General features: G+C 33.4%; 1 protein-coding gene across 1 annotated transcript; it reads left to right on the forward strand.

Moving 5' to 3' along the window:
• Positions 1 to 5,252: 5,252 nt before the first annotated feature.
• Positions 5,253 to 24,445, forward strand: LOC308633416 (transport and Golgi organization protein 1 homolog). The gene is made up of 23 exons (XM_081266225.1): positions 5,253 to 5,269; positions 5,354 to 5,485; positions 7,747 to 7,768; positions 8,692 to 8,780; positions 9,021 to 9,098; positions 9,187 to 9,297; positions 10,481 to 10,552; positions 10,731 to 10,835; positions 11,468 to 11,590; positions 11,689 to 11,794; positions 12,813 to 12,868; positions 12,957 to 13,047; positions 13,219 to 13,336; positions 18,055 to 18,156; positions 19,003 to 19,063; positions 19,180 to 19,215; positions 19,292 to 19,359; positions 19,479 to 19,579; positions 19,761 to 19,898; positions 20,874 to 20,950; positions 21,076 to 21,147; positions 22,560 to 22,722; positions 23,741 to 24,445. Exons 4-23 carry the CDS (start codon positions 8,730 to 8,732, stop codon positions 24,031 to 24,033), a joined length of 2,022 nt encoding a protein of 673 aa, XP_081122351.1. The 5' UTR covers positions 5,253 to 5,269; positions 5,354 to 5,485; positions 7,747 to 7,768; positions 8,692 to 8,729; the 3' UTR covers positions 24,034 to 24,445.
• The last annotated feature ends 845 nt before the right edge of the window (positions 24,446 to 25,290 follow it).

The following is a 25,290-nucleotide window of genomic DNA, read 5'->3' on the forward strand; positions in this document are numbered from 1 at the left end:
AGCAACCTAGATGCCCTTCAGTAGATGAATGGATAAAAAAAATGTGGCACATATACACAATGGAATTTTTATATATTTTCATGATAGTCATTTTACCTGGGATTGGATGGTATATCATTATAATTTTTTAAATTTTTTTTATTTGTTCTTTTTACTTATACATGACAGTAGAATGTATTTTGACATATCATACATACATGGAGCATAACTTCCCATTCTTATAGTGGTACATGATGTGGAGTTATGCTGGTCATCTATTCATACATGAACATAGGAAAGTTATGTCTAATCATTCTACTGCCTTTCCCATTCCAATCCCCACTCCCTCCTGTTCAATCTGGTGAGCCTCCACTCCTTTGTTCTCCCACCCTATGTGAGTCAGCATCCACATGTCAGAGAGAACACTGGGCCTTTGGTTTTGGGGGGATAGGATTATTTCACTTAGCATAACAGTCTCAAGTTTCAACAATTTACCTGAAAATGCCATAATTTCATTCTTTAAGGATAAGTAATATTTCATTGTATATATGTACCATATTTTCTTCATCTGTTGAAGGGCATCTTGGTTTGTTTCCTAGCTTTGCTATTGTGAATTGAGCTGCTATGAACATTAATGTGACCAAGCTGTTGTAGTATGCTGATTCGAAGCTCTTTGGGTATATTCTGAGAGAAATAACTGGGTCAAATGGTTGTTCCATTCCAAGTTTTCTGAGGAATCTCCATACTGCTTTATAGAGTGTGGCAGTCCCATCATCAATGTATGAGTGTTCCTTTCTCCCCCACATCCTCATTAACATCTATTATTACTTGTATTCTTGATACTTAACCTATGACTGGAGTGAGATGAAATTCAATGTAGTTTTAATTTGCATTTCTCTAATTGTTAGTGATGTTGAACTTTTTTCATTTATTTGTTGACCAATTGTATTTCTTCTGTGAAGTATCTGATAAGTTTCTTTGCACATTTATTGATTTTTTTGGTGTTTTTTTTTTAGTTCTTTTTATATCCTGGAGATTATTGCTGTATCTGAGATGCAGGTGACAGATATATTCTTCCAACTTGTAAGGTCTTTCTTTATGTTCTTGATTGTTTCCTTTGATGTGAAGGTTTTTGGTTTGATATTATCCTACTTATTGATTCTTGATTGTTGAGAGCTACAGCGAGTCAGAATGGCCCCTGGCATTTTGCCAGAAGTAATGGTTAAGAGGCGAGCAATTAACATGATGCTGGATTGATTCAATTCTATATTAGACCTTTACACCAGTAATAGGGAGGATCCTGCTGCCTGGGGTGCCGCTACTTTGGAGTTCCCCTTGCAAGAGTGAAGGCAGGCGCAGCCCAGTAGAGGGAGTTCCCATTGGTGTGTGGTGTGTTCCTGGAGGAGCCACGTGGGCGGCGTTTGGGAGAGTTCCCAGGGAGTGTGTGCGTGGGGTGCTGGTGGAGTTCCGGCAATAAAGTTTCCTGTTTGAAGATACAAGTGCTTTGTGGCGGCTGTGATTTGTGCCCAGCCAGACTGTGGCACTTGATGAACAATGCTATTGAACAGTTTTGCACATATTTATTAACTATTTGTATTTCTTCTTTTGAGCAGTGTCTATTTAAATCAATTTTCTGTTTTTAAAATTAGATTACATATTTTTTGCCATTGTTATTTTTTTTAAATTTTTTATATATTCTGTATATTAACCCCCCTTCAGATGAATGACTGGCAGATACTTTCTGTCACTCTCAGGTTGTCTCTTCCCTTTGTTGATTATTTCCTCTGCTATGCAGAAGCTTTTTAATTTGATTAAAATTAAAAAGATTAAATGCCATTTGTCATTTTTACTTTCCTCTGTTTCTGGAGTCCTACCCATCAAATGATTGCCTGGATCAGTACCTTTTAAAAAAATAGTTTGTTATAATTAGTTGTACATAACTGTATAATGCTTTTTGACACATTGTACACAAATGAAGCACAGCTTCTCATTCCTCTGGCTGTACATGGTGCAGAGTCACACCCGCAGTGTAATTATGCATGTATATAGGATAATGATGTATCTTAAAGTGTTTTCCCTACATTGTCCTTTAATAATTTCTAGGTTCAGATCTTACATTAATGTCTTTATCCATTTTGATTTGGTTTTTGTATGGAGTGAGAGACCATCTCTCAACCTTGAATTCTATTTAATGGTTAGGGGGAAATGCTGCAACTAATTCCCCCCTTAAAGGTGAAGCAAGTGACAAGTTAAATGGCCAGGATCTTCTCATCAAGAATTCAATGAGAAAAAAGGCAAGACTTGTACCAATAGGAAAAAGTAAAAGACACCATGATTATTTTTACTCTATTTATTTGCCTAACAAGCCTAATGTTTTAATATAAATAAAATGTGGTTTTTAATCAAAAAACATTGAGTCTCCTCAAAACCTAAACATGGACATGAATTAAACTTTCACAGTTTAACTATTTCAATGTTTAAATATCATTTTGATTTGTAAAGAAGTTTTATGGCCCTTTGTATCTTTATGCATTAGCCAAATAATATGAGGAAAATATTTAACCCTTACAAAGCTCCTATTTATTGGATATTAATATCTTGTAACAGCATCAAGTTTTAACTTTATATTATCATTACTATGGAAAAAATGTACTCACATTTTTGTGACATTCTTTAATAAACCTTATGTGTCTAAATAGTTACTTATAATCTCTGCATCAAATATTTAATAGTTTTCATTGAAAAGTTTAATTTATTTAAAATACATTTTGAGAACAAGATAAGAGTGTAACCTTCAGTTCATTAAATATCTTCTTCATATTCCTTGAATAGTGTTTTTAAAATCAAATTTTGAAAGCTATCTTAATTATATTCCCAATATCTATTTTCAGATACATTATAGACATTTCTTGTGATCTATTGATTTATTTAGAAAGATGTCATTATGTTCTAATTTTTAAAATATCAGTGTGTGTCTTCTATCTATATAAATCTCTAGCTCTGTTGGTTAAACTAGTTTTTAAAGAATGCTTCATTCTTGAATTACACATATATTAGTATTCTTGAATTACACCTATATTAATTACTGTGTTTCTTATTTATAAAAAGATTTACTTATAAGCCTCTATAATTTCCAGTAATTTATGGTATTTAGATTTAGAATTTTAGATGTAGGTTTACATTTGAAAATTTTCATTTTCTTTTTCTTTTTTTTTTTAACCTTTGACTATTTCATTATGTAACCGTATTTTGATTGGTTTACCTCTGCTTTTTTGCTAAATGTCATTTGTTCAAAATCATTTTCAATTACAGATAAGCCTCAAAGGGATTACTAGATCAATATTTGTATATACTTGAAATTTGAGTTGATATGTCAATGTTTTTTCTATACCATTTTGCCCACATAACCAAAATATTATCAAAATTTTAAATTTTATGAACTATAAAATTTAAATTAAATGTAAATGAAAGTGGTATCACTTCTATTTTTGTGTTTCCTTTCATATATAGAGAAGGAAGATTATATTTTCTTATGTTTAAAATATTTTTTATTCCTTAGCTATCATAGTATGATCTAATCAATTTTTTAGGGTTTGTATTGTTTTCTTATGGAATTTTATCAAAAGTCTGCATACATTAAAGAGATTTGTATATTGTGTGATTTCTTTCTAATAAAAAGTTTTAGTGTTTTTTTTCTTATTTTTATTAATAGCTTACTTATATCTTTTAAGATATGAAGATGTGCTTGTCTCCTATATTTCAACATAGTTTTTAAATTATTTTCTTACTTTCTTCAATTTGAGATATTTCAATTAAAAATATTATACAATATCAATACTTTTATTTTACTGTAAATTCTTGATCCCTATAGAATTTATGCTAGAAAATGATATGATTCCAAGTGCATGGTTTTCCAGATGGCTACAGAATGTTTCTACCACTATTTATTGAGAGTCTTATCTTCTCACAACACAACTGAGATATATTGTCATATATCATTTCCTCATTTTATTTTTTATTATTCAATCTGATCTTTCTACTTGTGTACTGATTTTTGTTGAAATTTCAATTTACATAGATGATGAGTTGGCCCATATCTATCTTCTATTACATACTATTTTACTGTTCTTACATGTAATTTTTCCACTTAAAGTGTTTAATCTGTCCATCCCCAACACTGCCATCAAAGTGGCTATTTTATAATAGTTATCTCCATATTTGTTATGCAAATTTAATTGTATAATTGCCTATCCTCAATTCAAATTGGTTACTGTCTGTATTATATGAATGTCATAATTTATATTCCATGTTATTATTATAATTAAAATTTTACTATGATTTTTCTGGTTATTGGTGGTAATTACGAATGAATACTAATTATTTCTAGTAGCAGTATTATTTTTGTGCCATCATTTGTTTTATTTTAAAAAATAATATCACAAGCATCAGATCATTTATCACAATGGATAGACATTTAAAGTGATGTGGAATGATTCATCTTATAATGCTCCAGGATTTGTGCCTTTCTTGCTGCAATCTTTAGATAAAAATCCCAATATCTTCTATTTTTTGTATGGTTACACTATTTCTTATTTTTAGAATAATATTGATATTGTATTTTTGTAGAAATCCTATTATCTTTTATTCAGATCTGTATCTTGTAAAAATTTAGTATGTGGCAAGAAGGCCCTACAAATCAATGAATCATGTTAAATTCAGAGAAGTTTATCTAAGCCAGTTTTCAAGAGTTGTCTGAAATTACATGTCACTTATCTGTTTATATAAGAGTGGAATGGAAGTAAGATTTAAAATCTTATACATATATCATCATTGTTTTTATTTGTTGCCATAAAATTAATTAGTTCTTTCATATATTTAAGTATTTGTCTTAAATGAATTTTTTAAATTATAAAAAACAGGTTATCTAAGAGAAAAGAATGATCCAGAGGGATTCAAGCCAGGTGTTAGACAATGTGATGATATAGGGCCTGTTACAAACTGGAAATGTATGCTCAATTTAAAGTATTTAGATTCGGGCTGGGGTTGTGGTTCAGTGGTAGAGCGCTTGCCTAGCATGCATGAGGCACTGGGTTCGATCCTCAGCACCATATAAAAAACAAAATAATGTGTCCACGTAAAACTAAAGATACATAAATATTTTTTAAAAAGTATTTAGATTCATTATACTTGAAAACACTGCAAGCAAACAAAAAAAATATGAGACTGCCAGTATCCTCTCTCTTGAAGAAGCTATTGGAAAATATTGAGGAGGTGGATTTCTGATGAGGAGGTTGGTTTAGAATTGCCATGATTCTTTGTGACTGTTTTGTTATAAATTTAAGGTTTCCCATTTCTTCTAATTTGTCTGTTTCAGCTGTTTACTACATTGCCTGATGATACTCAACCTGGAACTGATTTTTATGGACTACCATGGAAGCCTGTAGTTTTCACTGTTTTCTTTGGGATTGTATCCTTTGTCATTTTCTTTTGGAGAACTGCTCTTGTTGTGAGTAAATTAACTTACTTATACCTTAGCACATAAGCACAAGGATTATTTTATATAGTCACTGCCCCCCCTTTTTCTTTTTCAGTTGCTAAAACACAAATTAGTGGTTTAAGTCAAACTAACCTTATAAAATAATTTAGTGTGGGTGCATTTGGTAGAACTGGTAATTCTTACAGCCATCCTTACCAGTAGTTTCATATGTATCAGAAGTCTTAAAAGTGGGATAAAAGGTGGGATAGGTTAGATAAATATCCTTTTATGTAGCATATATGTCTAGTAGTCTATCTTAAAGAAATAACTATGCTTTGAAGATTTTGGTAATGTTTTTCAATGGAACAGTGTATTAGATTGAAGACTTAGCACAACATAATTCATTTAGGGGTTATTGTATGTTCGATTAATGGAATAGTAGGCAGATTTATTTATTTCAAAGCTTTGAGGTACAGAAAGTGCTCACAATTAAATGTGAAGTGGGAAAAAAAAGCAGAAACTAAGATTTAAATGTTGATGAACTGTATGTTAATATAAACACATATAAACAGGGAAATGCTGCAAAGAAATACAGTAAAATGAGAAAAAGGAGATGAGATAATTTTTCCAGTCTTTTATATAAATTTTTCCCAGATTTTATGATTTGATCATATGTTCAGAAAATACCTTTTTATTTGGAAGTATAGATTATGTGTTGTCCAAAAATCCATTAAATATTTTGTTCATTGAGTTTTTTTTTCCTGAGCAGAATTAGTCTATCTCTGTGTATGTGTGTACATATATGTATAAGTGTGTGTGTGTGTGTGTGTGTGTGTGTGTGTGTGTGTATATATATATATATATGCGCTTATACATACTTATGTTTGTACTGTAGGTCATTCTGTTTCATAGTTATTTAACATAATTGGAAGAAAATTATTTTAGGTAAATGGACTTTGCATATGAAAAGCCTAACAGTTAAAGAGGCCAAAAGCATTGGATACAAATCTTTTCAAATCTGAGTGTTCTTTTTCTGATTTCTTAATTATTTCAGACATATCATTGTTAAGATAAGTTTCCTCTCCTTGTACAATTGAGTGTAAAATCTCTTAAAAAGTATTCCCTTCTTAAATAGAAGAATCGTTTGCCTGGATTCCTGTGAGGAATTTTCTAATCTCATTGAACTTTTTCTCAGCTAAAAGGAAAAAGGAAATAGAAGGATAAAGAGAAGGGAAAAACAAGAAAACGTTTTATATTTCTCTCTCTTGTTTCTTTCATTTCAAGAACCCCGGTACCTGTTTCTCTTTTCACTAGGTTATGTGGGATCTGGTTCCTAGCTTGTTGCTCCTCAGTTTCAGCATTTGACTTTGGAACTTTAGTTCCTACCTTAGATGACTGCTTTTATGCTACTTCCCATTTTCCTCTGTTGTCATTTTGAGTAAAAGGTTAGCAAGGCTATGACATTAAAGAAATGTTCATTTGTTTCTGTGTTGGAGTTTTCTGAATGCAGTTTCCTATTACGAAGATCCCATGGATGATCCATGGACACATCTGAGTATCCCATCACCATTTATAACATTTGAAAGTAATATGCTAAGTTACAAAGAAATTTAGTGATGTTTTAAAAAAATTTCTGCTTAGGTTTTATTATCAGGCAGTTTATTGCTGTCTTTTGGAAATGATTGTTTTTGTCCTTTCCAGAATATGTTAATTGTCATTTCTCTTGTTGCTTGTACATTTTCTTCTAGCAGTCTTCCCTTTCAGATTTCTTGCTATATATTTAGTGGTTTGCAGAAATAAGCTGATGTAGCCTCTTAGTTTCTAAATTCAGCCAATAGCCAAATTTAAATTGGAGTTCTAAGATGTTTTCTGGTGAGTGAAAGTGGCATATCTTAGTACAAAGATTATGCCATTAATATTGTTTCCTCAGATTCCTTTTGAATAGTCATTGTTTCTAGACTTTATCCTGGTTATTTAGAATTGTCAAGTAAATGATTTTGAGTACACACACACACACACACACACACACATACACATACACACACATCTTTACTGTGAAATAAGGTACATATCTTAGTGTTTTTATGTCAGAGGCTATTTATGAAATATCACTACCAATTAAATTTAAAAGGCTTGTTAACCTTTACTTATTTTTAATCCTATAAATTATTATCCTGAACCAGAATGTTATTAAATTCTCACTTGGTTATGATTCTGACTGTTGTTTTAGGAATGCTGTTTCTATTGAGCAGATGTTTGACATCAAATTTAATCTTTTTTCTCTCTTCTAGGTAAAAGATAGAGTATATCAAGGTAAATTTTTAGGTTTCTTAAACTTGTAATAACCCTTTGTATTGGTGTTTGATGTGTGTTTTATGTATGTTAGAAGTAGATACAGTGACTTTTAATGTCTATTATCTTTTTTACCTCCTGAAAATTTTACTATTCCTAGGTTGCTAGCATGGATAATAGAGTGGATGATGATGGTTCCAGCTCTGAGATAGGAGATAAAGAGGAGGAACAAATTGTGGATAGGGAGATGATGATAAGTTTTAATTTGGGGCAGATTAACTTTTGAATATTGATGTAATGCAGATGTACTACATTTGAAGAGTATTTCTATGCTAATGATTTAATCATGCATTAAGTAATTGAGTAGATAATTTAAAGAACGGTAATGTGAATCAGTATGTTTTCATTTCTGTTTTTCTTTGCAAAGAATTAAATGATTCCATTTTCTGAAAAGAAAGTATTTTGAGAAGGGAGGAATATCAAGCTACAACACTTTACTGTATTTCCCATCTGTGAAATAAGCTTAAATTGAAATATCATTTTGGATGGGAGGGGTACCTGGGATTGAACTCTGGGGCACTCTACTGAGCCACATCCCCAACCCCCTATATTTAGAGACCAAGTCTCACTTAGTTGCTTAGTGTCTCGCTCTTGCTGAGGCTGGCTTTGAACTTGGGATCCTTCTAGCTCAGCCTCCTGAGCCACTGGGATTACAGGTGTGCACCACTGCGCCCAGCAAAATATCATTGTTCTTATATTTTTCTTAAATTTTAATAATTTTATACTCTTATTGCTAATAAGCATAGATTGCTTTTTAAAAGCATAATAGTTATGCTAAGAAGTATTTCCTCATAGTACCATATAACATGTCTTTGCTTTTAGTAGATTGAGTAATTGAATTTCATTTAGTAATTGTAATAATCTTGTGTATTTCCCACTTTTAGTCAATGAACAGCAAATTTCCAAAAAGGTGAACAATTTCATGAAAGAAAATGAAGAACTAATGCAGAAATTGTCAAATTATGAACAAAAGGTATAATTATTTTTTTGTTTCTTTCTCCCTTGGTTCTAGCTTGAATCATTTCTACCTGTTTTAATTTAAAAATCGTATTTTAAAATTTTTGTTTCATTATTTCCTACAAATCATCCAAATTCTAAGCAGTCATATGTATTAAGTACTGCTTTCTTCTAGAAAGGGTCACTTGTCTGGAAGTAACTTGTATAGTAGCACTATAATTTGTGTATCTTAATTCTGAATGCTTTATTTACATAGATAAAGGAATCAAAGAATCAGGTCCAAGAGATCATGAAACAAAATATGATTCTTTCTGATGAAGCAAATAAATATAAGGTAAAAATCTCTTCTTTGGGGGGAATTACATTCTAAACTCAAAAGTAAATGTAATGAGTGAGTAATCTTGACACCTTTTTTTTTCCAGGATAAAATGAAGCTTCTTGAAAAAGCTAAAGAACTTCTGGATGAGAGAGCTAAAAATCTTCATGTTATGTTAGAATCTGAGAGAGAACAGAAAGCTAAGAATCAGGACTTGGTAAGAGTTTTGCTGCTAAGTGTTACTGCAATTTGGCTTTTGAAATATTTTGTAAAATTGGTTAAGTTGAACTTAGTCCAGCTGTTAACTAAAGTAAGATTAGGAGTCAAGGAAGTTGAACCCACTTCTGCCCATTTTGTGGAACTTTTAAGTATTGATACAACAAATTATTTTTATGGGCCTAGGAAATATTTTTATTCTCAACCTTGGATAATTTTCATATTGCTTTGCTCTGCCCTTGGAAACATGCAGAACAACTAAAAAACTATTGTCCAGTTGAACGGTATTTGTTTACTTTTTACTTGAAAGAGTAATGAATTAATCAATTTTCTGTACTTAAAAAAATTTTACTTACATATTTAATTTTCAATTTCTATAAGTTTCTGTAATTACATAAAAGTTGCAAAAGATAGTAGAAAGTGTGTTCTGAAATATCCTATCCCCAAGTAAGCTTGATCACCTAGCTGAGGTAGTATTTATAAGATTTCTCCACTGTAAAAATTCTTTCCAATCCTTTTCATATTGTATTCTTTGGAAATTACCATGCACAGCCCACAGTTAAAGTATGAAGAGTTACAAGCTCAGGATGCAGCTCATGGTAGAGCACTTGCCTAGCATGCATGAGGCCCAGGATTCAATCTCAGGCATTGCAAACAAAGATTGCAGAGTTATGTCCACTTCCTTAAGGAGCGAGTATCTTTATAAATTTTTTGGAATTCTTCTGTATGTGAGATTAGTCTATTCTTCCTTAAATTTTATCATTTTTTACTTCAGATAAGAAAATTTTTAAAATGATCTTGGGAAATTTTTTTCTCTATCACTAGAAAAAAAAATTACTAATTTGAACTGGTTTACTTGAAACAGTAATTAATTAGTTAATTTTCTATGCTTTAAAACATTTTATTTACTTATTGCATTATGATTTTCTATACTTTGACCTTTTTTTCTGGTTACCTCATAAACAGTAAGGTTGTGGATGCCATGAAATATTTATGACTTCATTTCCCTCATCTCTTTCAGTTCTTGATTTTTTGCTTAGTCCAAAGCTGGATCCCCTGCATTTAACTGAAATGTAATGGGATGGCTTGACAAAAATTTTGTTGTGTTTATCTTTTTTAGTATATATATCAGTATTTCTACTGAAATCATAATGCATATTTTGTGTTCTGTTTTCACCTGGCAGATAATGGAAAATAAGAAATCTATAGAGAAGCTTAAAGATGTCATTTCAGTGAATACTTCTGAACTTACAGAGGTAAAGCTGCCAACTCTTGCTAACGGATATTAATACTACATTTATTTTTGTTGCAGACCAAAAATTTGAGGTGTGCTAAAATGTGCAAAAAATGAGAACTATATGATGTCTGGTTTGGGAAAGTATAACTTTGTTTTTTCTTTGGAATTAATTCACTAACTGTAGTGTTTTGCATTAGCTTCAAATTCTCCTTAATGAAGCTAAGCTTCGTGAAGAGAAGGTGAAGTTGGAATGCTGTCAGCTTCAGAAAGAAAATACCATGCTTAAGAAGAAGAATGAACAGGTAAAGAAAATTTGATGTCATACATAATGTAAACTAGAGAAGTGAATATCATTATCTTGTATCTTTCTTGGATCTGTTTCTGAGGTAAGGAATATTCATGTAGGACCTTTTCTAGATATGCAATGCTCCCCAAATTGAGTGCATATATATGGTCTCCATCTGTTTTGGATTTTTTGATTATTGCTTTTCTTATCAAATGTCAATCAGTTATTGACTTGCATAGCCTCAAAGAAACTTTTTAAACCAGAAAATTAAGTATTTTATGATTCTCTTTTGAGTAGTTACTGATTCACCGGCCAAGGGAAGATTACATGATAAGGAATCTAAATTTAGGAGACAGTCATATGTGCCCAGCCATTCCTGCTGGAGGTAAATTATTTGAATTGGCAGCAATTTTCTGGGTAATGCAATAAACAGGGTCAACTTCCTGATAGCTCTGATGTTCTTACTGCAGCTGTGAGAGTTGGGGCCACTCTGCCCTCTTCCTTAACCAAGGTCTCAACCCCCTCGATTGAGGCAGGCCACTGAAGAGTATGGCTCTCTATTTCTTTGTCTAAGTCTTGTAGTCCTGATATATCCAGTGCAGAAACCCCTCCCTAACCCATAGAAATTCATGTGTTTTGACTTTTCAGTTGCAGCAGGAAGTCAAAGACTGGAGTATATCACACACTGAGCTCAGTGAACAAATGAAATCATTTGAGAAGTCCCAGAAAGATTTACAAGTAGCTCTTAGTCACAAAGATGATACTATTAATGTAAGTTTATACTCCAAATACATGTTTCATCTCATGAATTCTCCTGAAATCTTCTGAATTAAAATCGAGAGTCTTCCAACCTTTTGCTTCTTTTCTAGGCTTTGACTAATTGCATCACACAGTTGAATCGGTTACAATGTGAATCTGAATCTGAGGATCAAAGTAGAGATGAGTCAGATGAATTAACCAATGGAGAGGTAGCAGGTAAGATCAGTCTCAGGGAGGTTGAATCCTTTTTTGCTTTCCTGTCTTTAATTAAGTATACAGATGCTACTTTTCAGCTGGATGAATTTCTTCTTAAGCTTCAGGGTTGTAGACATATATCACTGGATCTATAGATATGTCTGTTGCATTGGCAGAGGTGGGTTGCTGGGGTATAATGTAGCAATAGGCATGTGAAGAACACTGACTTTTTCTATCCCATTGAAAACTAGTAAGTACACTGCAGCTACAATAGTCACATCCTATACCTCTAAGTATTGAACATTGTACAGTAAGAGAAATTTATTTCTTAACTTATGCAGATGATACTTGATTTTGATACTCATCATCTCTATGGCTCTGTGGTTTTAAGGTCCACAGTCAGTCTTAAGAGTCCGGAGGTAGTTGGAACGATAAACTAAGGCTGTGAGAACAGAGGCTAGAGACTATCAGAAAGCTAGAGAGGGAGTGTAACAGTGTTTACTGATGAGGAAAATATTTCCAGATGTTTTCTCCCAAGTTGGATATTGCTTACATAGCAAGTATTTCAAACCACACCTGGTAGTAGATTCAGGGAGAAAATAGAGGATTGAATCTTTCTAAACAAGACACTTACTTGCCCAGGTGAAGATAGATCTGAGAGAGAAGAAAAGCTTTTATCTTACAAGAATAGCATAGATAACATTTTAGTTGTGCATACTAGAAATTCACCTTTTTTTTGAGACAGACACAGTACTTTTATTTATTTTTATGCTGAGGATCAAACTCAGTGCCTCACACATGCTAGGTGAGCACTCTACCACTGAGCCACAACCCCAGTCTGAAATTCACCTCTCTCTTTTTTTCTTTTTTAAATCTAAGCTTGCAATTCTCTTAAAAGTCATTAGTCTAATCAGTTTAATTATTTAATTGATTTTTTTTCTTTTGGTGTTTGAACACAATCATTCTTTAGTTTGGGGAAGTTAGGAGAATATAGAGTTAAAAGTAAGGAAAGAAAAAGCTAAAGTCTTTTGTTTTTTAGGTGATCGGAACGAGAAGATCAAAGATCAAATTAAGCAGATGATGGATGTCTCTCGGGTATAGTTCTTTGTAAGAGTCCCATAGTGCCTGTGAATTCTTCCTGTGCCTCACTTTTAAGAATACCTCTCTTTTCTGCAATTTTTAGACACAAACTACAATATCAGTAGTTGAAGAGGATCTAAAACTTGTACAACTTAAGCTAACAGCCTCGATGCCCACAAAATATAATCTAGAAGGTGGGTTCTTCTTGAGAAGAAATTGCCATGTTGGAAAGACTTAAAATTTTATTGGAAAGATAAAGAATGGCTTCTTGCTTTCATGCTTCTTACTTTTCTTGGCACTACTCCCTCAAACAAGTTCTTAAGTCCTTGTACACATATAGAGATAAGCTGTTTTATCCTTTACAGACCAAAAAAAGAAATTAGAAAGTGACTGCAATTCACTGGAAGATGAATGCAAAACTCTTAGGCAGAAAGTGGAGATTTTAAATGAACTCTACCAGCAAAATGAGATGGCATTACAAAAGTAAGATTTTCATTGTTTGTTATTGTTATCACTGTGTGAACTAACATATAATTTTATCTTTTCTTAAGATTATTTACAATTTCTTCTAGTTGTAATAAGTAGAGATTTGTCTTTTTTCCTTTGTGTTTTGTTTCCTATAAGTTGCATTTTTCTTTCCATCGTCAGTCTTAAGAGTCCTGAGGTAGTTGGAACCATAAACTAAGGCTGTGAGGACATCGTAATCAATTGTCAAATTCATATGAAGGCAGGAAGTGGTAAACTGGTATTAACAGTCACTGATGTGGAGATACCTCTCAAAGATCTAGACCCTTTCTATGATCCCACTGTTTATTTTAATTACCTTTCATTGTGATCAGTTATGTAATTCTAATGTTTTGAACTTGTATCTCTAACTCTGGACCTTTAAAAATACTGAGTGATTTGGAATGACATGTTTTAGTAGAATAAAAACTTCAAAAAGGAATAATATTTACTTATTGATGGTACAAGTTTTGGACTTGAATATCTCAGATGTTCACACTAAAAATTGAACTGTGGCAAGGACCTTAGGAGTTATGATTACAGAAGTACTTGTTTGTAGTATATATTTATATATTAATCTTCTCAGTGTGGAGCTAGTTATTTTTTGAAAGTTCATTTGAAGTTTTTAATCCACAAAAATACTTGAATTCTCTAAAAATAGGTTTTTTGTGTCATATTTTATTTGTTTGCACCTGATTTTACTCTTCGGCATATTATATATAATCTTGTTAAAGCAAAGACAGACCTTCTTACAGACCTAACTATTTTTAGGTATTTTGACTTCTGTTGCCTAATTAATGCATTAAATATTGAAACCTTTCCATTAACTTTTCTAAAATTCTTTGATCTCCAAGCGACCTTTTTAGAATCTCGAATTTTTGTTCAGGCCAGTTCTAAATGCCTGGCCTGTTTCAAAGAAACATTTCTCATTTTATCACTTTTTTTAAAAAAGAACACTTGTTTTCTCTGTCCCTACTAGTAATATGAATGACCTAAATGGCAATTAATTTTCTTTGTAATGCAGTTAAATTGTAGCACTATTTTCCTCAACTCCTCCAAAATTCATTCAGTCATCATCTGTGGTTTGTACTCTTTTTACTCATCCCCAGGTACTATGTTAGTTCATGCCTGTGTCATCTTTTCTGTTTCTAACCTAGGTGATCTGTCTTCATTCTCCGTTATTTATATTTTTATATAATTTATTTCAAATTCTTAGTAATTTTCTCTATAGCTGCTTGAGTGGACTTTCTAAAATATAAGTCTGTCCATGTCAATATGTGCCTGTGGTTTATGAAGAATTTGCTTTCTATTTGATGACCTGTTCTTTTTTTCTTCCTTGTATCTTTTTAATAGTTTAAATATTTTTAATCATTTTCCTCATCCCCTGTATAAGCTTGATGTAATCATAAATTATAATGGAATTATAATTATATAATTATAATTTTATTCATCTTCTCATAATTTAAAGGCCATGGTATATATTCTGGATTTAATAAAAACCTGACATAGATTAATAGGTTTATTATTTTTTTTTATGGGCTCTAAGTAGCTCCTGAATCAGATAACTGTTGTGGCATTGTATGTTAGTACTTCATATACTGTGAACTCCACAAGACATTCATTCAATTTATACACATATTTAAAGTTTCTGTAGTTCTGCATTCTACACTTTTGGTTTCTTATTTGAAATTATTTTCATTCCTTTGAACATTGTCCTTTAATGATAGATTTGATTAGTGTATCAAAGGTAGTACAAGGATAAACAGAGAATAGTATTTTATCCACTAAATATTGCTACCTTTATAATCTGTATTAGGTTGACATGAACTTCATGATTAGAGTTAAAACCAGTTTTCATTTTTGAAGGATCTTTCTTTTGGCTACTGAATTTTGACTGTTACTTAGTTTTAGCAATTTAAAAATATCCAATTAATTACCATCTGTTTTAAATTTTTTCTTTAAGGAGTCCATTATCATTGTTGTTTGGTCTTATCCCTCCCCTAGTTCCTGTAGTCATTTCTCTGTTTTTTTAACAGTTGTATTGGGAAGTGCCTAGGTGTAGTTTTCCCCACCCCACCCACATTTTCCTCTTGCAGTTATGTTGCTTGGGACCATTAAACATTTCTTGAATTTTCGAGTCTTTTTCTAAATGTTGATTTTGCCTCATTCTCTCTTCTGATTATAATAATGCGTATTAGAATTTGATTTCCCCTGCCTCCTACATTCTGGATTTATTTCTTCTGGATATTTTCTTCTGACCTGTCTTAAAAGTGCTAGGATTTATTTTACTTCCCAAATCTGCTGCTAAAATCATTCATTGAGTTTAGGATTTTAAAAAGTTCAGGGTTTAAAATATTATTTTAGTTGTAGATGGACATAATATTTTATTTTATTTTTTATAGGATTTTTTTAAGAGAGAGAGAAAGAGAGAATCTTAATATTTATTTTTTAGTTTTTGGCGGACACAACATCTTTGTATGTGGTGCTGAGGATTGAACCCGGGCTGCACGCATGCCAGGCGAGCGCGCTACCGCTTGAGCCACATCCCCAGCCCGACACAATATTTTATTTATTTTATGTGGTGTTGAGGACTGATCCCAGTGCCCCACACGTGCTTCACCACTGAGCCACAACCCCAGTCCTATTTCAGTACTACAGCTCAAACCCAGGACCTTGAGCCATGTGCTCTACTATTGAGCCACCTCCCCAGACTCCTTGCTCTTTCTCATAAGGGACTAGTGTCTTACTGCTTTCCAAGCCATCTTTAATCTCATCATTCTGCCTCTGCCTCCTGAGTATCTTCGACTGTAGGTAGGTCACCACACCCAACTATTTCTTGGTTTTATAGTTTCTAATCCTTTGACAAAATTCATAATCTTTTTTTTTTCCTCTTTTGTGGTGCTGGGGTTTGAACTCAGAGCCTTGTGCATGCAAGGCAGCACTCTACCAACTAAACTATATTCCCAGCCCTGAAATTCATAATCTTGACTTTACTTTTTTGACTATATAAAGCACAGTGATTTTAAAACATGTGCGGATAACCCCATTAGGTGGTTTCCTTTTCTGTGGGATTTTTTCTCACAGAATTTTGTCTTATGGAGTGCCTGGTCAGTTTTGATTGGCTAACATTGTTGTGATAATTATAGATGAAATTTGAGGACTAAGATGAAGTTATCTTCTTATAGAAAAGTGTTGAGGTTACTTGAGTAAGATTGTCACTTTAAACTTAGCAATTAAGATAATTCAAAAATACTTGTCTTTTCAATGTTTCAGTATTGTTCCTTTTGGATTTTTTGCCTGTTCATCCCTTAAGTGTGCAGTACTTTTTAATCTAAACTCAAAGGCTAGAGCTTTTATTAAGGGTCCCTTTATTTGTAGCCCCAAACACTTCTTTTTTCCTCTAAGCCCAGGAATTTGATGAAGGCTTAGTTCAGACTCATTATATCTTTGTGTTATCTTCAATATGAGGGTAAACCTAGGAGAAAAGTACCTCAAAGTGCCAGCCTTACTTGTAATTCTGAGATTCCTTTTTCTAATGGATCTTGGCCACATACATATATCTTCACTGCCTTTTTAGCTTGGATCCTTTCAAACACAATTTTATATTCTTATAAAGATGTTTTAATTGTTCTTAGTGCTCTCAGACTAACTCTTTGATAATTGGAAACAAAATTCTCTCTGTCCTTCAAGATTCAGTTTTCTCCATATTCCTTCTTAAGCCAGTGGGGAAAATTATTATATTCCTTTAGGCGTCATTTATACCTGAAACAGTGAGCTCTTTTATTCTTTAGCATCTTACAAGGTAACTAGTATATTATAGCCACTCATAAAATACTTGCTGAAGAATTAAATGAGAAGCTATATAAGAATATATAATCCCCTTTTTCTATTTGGTATCAATACTCCGTTTTTACTATAATTCTTCTGATTTATGGAAAATTAAGTTTCAAGTTAATTATCTTTTGAATTGGAACTATGGCTAAAGTAGTACAAGGATAGCAGAAAATAGTATTTTTTAAATCATTAAATGTGGCTACCTTTGTCTCAGTAGATGAACATCTTGAGTTTCATGATCAGAGTTAAAACTTGTCAGTAGATAATACTCTGATCGTGGGTCAGTTTGGCTTCTTTTTCTGGTTGACAGACATTATCAAAACTCAGATTTGTCTTTTTGCTTAATTGCAATTCTTTTGAAATAGATATCTAAAGTGTGAAAAATGTTCTGTGGTTAATTACATAGCTAAAAGACATATTCTAGAAGATTTTTTCTTTGACTGACTATATCTTTATTATGGTACCAGTCTTGGATTGAGAAAAGAGTTCCTCCATGACAAAGATATACTTAGTGTCCTACCCATGGCAGAAACGAGAAAAGAATTATCCCCTGCTTTATCCTAATATGTTTAATGATGTTAGGTTGATCAGTCCTGATCTTCCACATTGAAGTAAAGTGAGTTTTTATTATCTTACACACAGGATACTTGCCCTTGGGGCACATGTTGTTTTCACATTTATTTTATTTACTGGTAAGTAGAGAATTAAGAGGAGAAGTTAGAAAATGTAAGTGATTTGCCAGAGTTTGATTTACAAAATTGCAGGTTTGAATTCCTATTTTATGTGCTTAAGCATTTTATAGAATTGTGGGAAGTGATATTCACAGAGAGAAACTTTTGATTTGATAACTGGCTTTATTTTAGGAAACTAAGCCAGGAAGAATATGAGAGACTAGAAAAAGAGCAGTGGCTGTCAGCTGCAGATGAAAAGGTGGTTTCCGCTGTACAGGAAGTTAAAAATTACAAGTGAGTTCAGTTTCTAAAGGAGGGTGTCAATGTCTAATGAACTAGTGTTAGCTTTCTTTTTTAATCTTTTTTTACATTATGTAGATAGAAGAAAATAGCATGGAAGTATAAATAACGAGAGGATATGAATACATTCAATTCACACAGGAGAAAAAATAAATTTCAACTTTACAAATGAAAAATGTTAACAAAAATTTACTTATACCCAATGGGCAAGACCATAGGGAACTTGGTCAATGCAAACAGTTCTGAGGGTTTTGTATGTTGTAGTAATTCATTAAGAAATCAGTTTGCTGTGTGATGTATCAAGACCCACAAAAGTGTGGCATTTGATAGACCTTGGAAATCTTCTATGGATATAATTTGAAAAAAAGAAAAAAAAGTTTTAAGGAGGAAGATATTTCTAGCAGAATTACTTGAGTACACACTGATAAACAGTTAAGGAAATTATAATTTATCATTCAGAATCTCTAGCAATTAAATGATAAAGAAGTTATTAGTATTAGGTTTTTATTTTATTTATTTATTTATTTTTGGTGCTTTACTACTAAGCTACATCCTTAGACCTTTTTTTTTACTTTGAGACAGGGTCTCAGTTGCATAGGTTCCCACTTAATTGCTGAGACTGACCTCGAACTTGTGATCCTCCTGCCTCAGCTTCCCAATCATTGGGATTACTGGCATGTGGCATTGCACCTGGCCTGTAGTATTAGTTTTGATCACACTGGATTCATATAACTATAGAAATGTTTTTCTTATGTATGATAAAGTCTTTAAAAGTATAGCTGATGGAATAAAGGGAAAATGGTCAGAATGTTTCAAATGTTATTCAATTGTAATTCTTAGGCGGAGAATTGAAGAGATGGTAGAAGAATTACAGAAAACCGAGCGCTCATTTAAAAACCAGGTAGTAATTAATACTGTCCTGTAGTTGCAGAATTCTTTGATATCTAATACAGACAATTATAGGCTATTATAATGAGTCCCTAAAAACATATTTTTTTAATGTGTTGTCCTTTTCAGATTGCTATGAATGAGAAGAAAGCTCATGATAACTGGGTAAGATTTTTTCCCCCTTTTCTTTATTTTGTGCATAGCCTACCGCAACTGAATTTGAATATTTTCTCTTTAATAGCTCAAAGCTCGGTCTGCAGAAAGAGCTTTAGCTGCAGAGAAAAGGGAAGCTGCTAATTTGAGACAGAAGTATGTGATTTTGGTATCTTATTATATGTTTTATAGTGTTTTAAGGTTATGCTAGATATTTTCTATGAAGGAATAGATTGCTGTTTCATAATTCAGCCCATTATTTCTCAATATTCAAGACTATTGGAAATGGCCCAAAAGATGGCACTGCGGCAATATGAACCCGTGATTGTAAAACCTATGCCGGGAAGACCAAATTTACAAAATCCTCCTCGGAGAGGTAGGGGACACTTTGTAAAAGGAGCTATTTTATTTCTTGGTGCAGAATGTATGTAAATTACTTTTTATTTCTGTGTGTAATGGTTATGAAATAATCTGAATGATTTGCTAAAGCGGGAGGTGAGGGTTGGTGTCAGGGAGAAGGCTGCCTTAAAGTAGTAACATGGCATTGTTGTCTTTAGGTCCACTGAGCCATAATGGCTCTTTTGGTCCATCCCCCGTGAGTGGTGGTGAATGTTCCCCTCCACTGACAACAGAACCAGCTGGGAGACCTCCTTCTGCTACTCTTAATCGAAAGGATACGCCTAGAAACGGATTTGGTGAGCATTCACATGTTGCTTTATAGTAAACTGCTTCAAGGTTTTGTTTTTTTTCCCCCCTTTTGAATATTCTAATGAAAACATAGAATTTGGGCCTGAACAATATATAGAAGATAATTTCGTACTTTATCTTAGTGAATGTTTTCTGTAAAATCTGTTCTAGAATAGAAAACATTTTTTTTTTTTTACTGGAGGTCCCTGTATTGTTTTTTTTTCTTTTAAATTTTACACTGTGAAGTGTAAACCTTTATCTTTAAATTAAATCTCTATGGTGTTCCTTTCCCAAATATTATAAAAGTAGTCTTAAACTTTATGTAGCATACATATTTCCAACATGAAATACTGAGTCTTATTTCCAATTCTAAACAGGACTGTAGTCTTGGTAAGATTGGAAGTCAGGTTATACAGACTAAAGAAAAGCCAGCCTATACATACTTCAAGTCTATAGCTTAAAGTTTAGGACCAGTACTTATTAATCTGCTGTTCTATCAACCCAAGGCAGTTTTTTATTTTACTTAAGTCTCTTCATAAATTGTGATTTACGTATTGGGCAACCCATTTTTTTTAAAAAAAATATTTTTAATTGTAGATGGACATGATATCTTTATTTTTTAAATGTGGTGCTGAGAATCAAACCCAGTGCCTCACACATGCTAGGCAAACACTCTATAACTGAGCTACAACCCCAACCCCTGGGCAACCCATTTTTAATGTTGCTTTCTAGTTATTGTTGAACCCTGACCTGTCCACCAGTGGTTTATTTCTTCTGAAAAATACATACAAGGGCTCTGATCTTTCTTTCCCAAGGATCAATGGATGGACCTTTACCTCGTACTGGTCTTCTGAGGCATCTGGGAAACCCGTTGCCTCTGGTAAAGGGACCAAGTAATTTCAAAGAATCTGTAATTGTGGATGGAGGATTTTTATTCTTTTCATGTTAGAATAAGTCTGAATCCATTCTTTGATCTCTAACAGACCCAGGATGTGGTTCAGCTCACATGAACAGCAGTTCCAGAAGTTCTTCTCCAGCTAAGGTGACGAATGAGGGCAAGGTAAGTTCTGTAGTTACTGTGAATCATGTGGTCATGCAGGAACATGTAGCTTTCCTACAGTACTTGCTCTTTGCTTTATCCTTCTTTGTGTTCTATTTGTACTATCCCATTTGTTTTTTAAAAAGCAAACTGTTCCCCAAGAACCTGAGACCCCCTCAGTTTCCACCATTACTTCTTTGACTGAGCATCCAGTTGGAGTAAGTACTTAGAGGTTGAGAACTGAATTGGGTTTTATTCTGTGCATTTCTGGGAAGGATGTTCAGAGCATGACACTGATCTTGTTTGCTTTAAACTGCATGCAATATTGAGCTTACTTTTCTCCTTAACTTGGGAATGTTGCTTAAGTGTGTACAACTATAATGAACTACAGAATGTGAAAAGTTATCACTCTAACTTTATATGGTGTTTCGTGTTGAATGCTCTAAGGCAAAGTAAATTCATTATAAGTTATATAATTCATCATTTTTATTTTTGTTTGGAAGAATGCTATTTAAGAATTCCTCCATTTGTGCAAACCCTATTTTGAGTGATTAAAATTAGATTGGTATCAGATTTTCTGAAAGTGAAATACTGTTTCAGTGAAACAATGATCATCTGAAATGACCTCTTGAGCCAGTCCCAAGCAATGGTCTCATTTGTTCATATAAGTGTATTCTCTTGTAACTGTGTTGCTATTATATCTGGTAGGTCTTCTGCAGCTCTATAATAAAATAAATTTTTAATTGTTTAGTTTGAAACCCATTACTCATAGTAAATGATAAATCAATATCTCAACTGGTGTACAGTAAATGAAAGTAAATATTAAAGCCTTGTCTTCCTAATTTGTGTGTATAGCACTGTGTTGGAAAATACTTATCAAGTTCCAGTGTATATATATTCCAGGAATATACATCTCTGGAGAAATCTAAGGGCAGCTTAGATAAGACCCCAAACCCCTTTGTAGTAGAAGATTTAAAAGAGAGCAAAGACCCGTTGTTAGAGAGGAGTAGAGGTGGGAAAAGCATGGCTTGGAGGCAAACCTGGGATTGAGTTCCTTTAATATGCAGTGTGGCCTTCAACAAATTATGATATTCCATTTGCTTTAGTTCCCTCTTATTTAAAACAAGACAGTCTACTTAAAGATCTCAGAGGTTGAATAATATATGAAAGACTTATTGAAGATACGCTGAATAGTAGCTATTATTACATGGGTAGAGAATGGATTTTTCATTTTATTCTGTTCATTCTTAATATGGAAGGTAATGAGCTATTGTGATGAAAGGGAAGTGATGGGGAGGGGGGGACTCCCTTTGAAATAGATTGTAGTGAATAATACAGCATGACATACTGGTCAGTAATCACCTCTGTTAATAACCTCTGCCAGTCCTCTTGCCTTTCCCTTTCCTGTGCAGATTAAATCAGTAACAAACTGCTCCCTCTTGTGGCATCCTTCTAACATCTGTAAGCTGTCAGTGGGAATACACAGGAGGGGTGGGTAGAGTTTTGTTGCACTGATGGTGTTCTCTGGACAGGTGCCTGTTTTGGGTTTTAGCTTTTATCGGTGTTGGTACTTTGTCTTCATACGTAGGAATTTTAAAACTTTCAACTGCTTTCAAATCTTAAATCGCAGGCTAATATGGCTATGAAAGGGCCCCCTCCTTTCTCAGGGGTACCCTTCATGGGCCTCCCTATGGGACCCCCGATGGGACGACCTCCACCACCTCCCATTCGGTATGGACCGCCACTTCAGCTCGGTGGGCCTTTTGGGCCTCGGCCAATTCCTCCACCATTTGGTATGATGATCTGAACAGTAGTGATTGACTTATAAATCACATTCATCTTTCATTTCTATTGCTTGCTAAAACAGTTGGTTGCTATCTCAGGTCTTAACAATGAAAGGATAAAGCTGAGTACATTTTAACTTTTCCTCCAGTTTTCTGGGATATATGGGACACTACATAATCTTATACTGAGATAGGCAATAGCTATCTCTCATGGACAAGGATAAGGGGCTATATACAGAAAATCCAGAAATATTACTTCTGCAGATGTTTGTTGAAAATCTGTTGATGTGCACTGCAATAGATGGAAAGGTGGATGAGACACATGCCATAACTTAAAATTTTGTCACAAATATGAAAATCCAATAACATAAAGTTTGTAATCACCCATAATGGAAGCATAAGCAGTAGGTTATAGAATATAGAAAAGGAAAAGTCAAACCCTCCTTACCTTGAGAAACGTCAGAGGGAAGTGTTAAAGAGGAGGATTTAACAGTGACCTAATAAATGTTGCTGATTTAATTAGGTGGCTGTGGAAGGCCTTTTCCATCCAGGAGGGCATGCACCTTGATTCTGATGGCATGTGTAAAGTCCATGCTGAAATACTTCATGAATTTTTAATGGATACAGTAATAAATAGTGGGATTTTCTTTTATCAAAATTTCTTTGATGTAGTAAAGTTCTTATTTCATAATCTATCATCTTGTCATGGTAATATAGTACTTCCAAATATAAATGGAGCTCTTGTAAGATAGAAATAATTCTGCAGTTACATAGTAGGGAAAGAAAAAAGACAAGCCTGGAGCTAGGTAGAGCCATGTTTAAATCCTTAATATGTTGCTTCATGGCTGGTTGGCCAAAGGCTATAACCTAAACTTGTTCCATCTCAGTTTGCCTCATCTGGCAAGTCAGGATGTTCACCAGTTGATGTTCTAGGCTTGGGAGAAATTAAAGACTATATTAACATACTTGAAATCACCCTAGTTCAGAAATTTCTGGGTGTTTACATAACTTCCTTTTTATTTTCCAGGTCCTGGTATGCGTCCAATAGGATTCAGAGAATATGCACCAGGTGTTCCACGGGATTTGCCTTTTGACCCACGTGATTTTTTTCCAGGACCCGCACCATTTAGACCTTTAGGCTCATTTGGCCCAAGAGAGTACTTCATTCCTGGTGCCACATTACCACCTCCAACTCATGGTCCCCAAGACTATGGGCCACCACCTGCTGCAAAAGACTTAATGCCTTCAGGCTTTAAAGATGAACCTCCACCTACACCTGACTCTCAGAGTAATGAGGGCTGTTCACAGGCCTTAAAATAGGGCCCAACCTATTCATTGTGGTAAAAGATTATTGGCTTCAAAATAAAAAAGTTTATTTTAAATGGTTTATGTTTCTAGAATGAAGCTGCCTTGGCGCAGTATACATTTTGAGCAAAAATATTTTCCCCCTAAATATCCCCCACTTAAGCTAGAAGAATCCTTCCAACTTTAAAATGTGCAATAAGGAATACCTTTGTTTTAGTTAATGTAGCACATACAATTGCTAAATGATTTAGAATGTCATAATTATGGACATTTCCTGTGGAAATGCTTTAAGAACATGTATTTCCATTATCCTATTTTTAGTGTATTCCAGATGATACAGAGAAATGGTGTTTTATAAGCTTGATTTTTCTCTTCCAATATCTGGTCACAGAGACTGTTAACGCTAAAAATGTTTACTCAAAGATCATAAACTTCATTTTTCTTCTTGCTGAGGTTCTTTGTTGTAATAGTTCATAAAAAATTGTTTATTAATATTTCCCAAGTGTCTGTTGATTCATTGGATCGTCATGAGACTTTGTGCCATTGGGGAAGCATGTCAACTCACTCTCAGAACTGAAGATGGTGACTTGACAGCATATTCCCTGTTGCTCACTGTTAAGGAGGCTGGACCTTGGTCAACTGTGGACTTCTACAGAGGATTTCTTTTACTTGTGAGAAGTCTTGTGGCTCTATTTTTGTAGCACATTCATGTACTTTTTTCTAACCACTGTCCATGTGAGAATGGTTTTCTGAGAATGAGTTTACATTAGTAGCAAGAGTTGTTTGACCTGAAGTTCTACTGCTTTTGCCATTATTGCATTATAACAGTAAAATATAAGGTGGTATGTTGTGTCTATAAAAAATAAGGAAATTTCTTTTTAAAAATGTACATACACACTCTTCTCTTTCCCATACCTTGCCACTGATTTTCAAGGAATATGATAAAAAAATTAGAAAAGTATAATCCTCTGAGAAAGAATGAATGAAACTCTAAGGCTTATAATGTCTTTAATCAGCAACTATGGGCTGGATTAAATTCTTTTTTTGATAGATACTCAAATATATTTTATTTAAAAATCAATTAAAGCCAAGTCCTGAATCTGTAACTACTGTCTTTAAAACAATGTTTCTAAGAACTAGCTCTCCAGAGCTGTAATTTTAATTACCGCAATTTTAACAGTACATTTTAAGAGGTTTAAGACTTAAATAAAATTATAAAAGCCTGGTACTTTTGTTTACTGCTAGACCATATTCTTCCATTCTTTTAAGTTC

This window comes from Spermophilus citellus (assembly GCF_964194105.1).
Source record: "Spermophilus citellus genome assembly, chromosome: 14".
In the NCBI taxonomy this organism is placed as follows: Eukaryota; Metazoa; Chordata; class Mammalia; order Rodentia; family Sciuridae; genus Spermophilus; species Spermophilus citellus.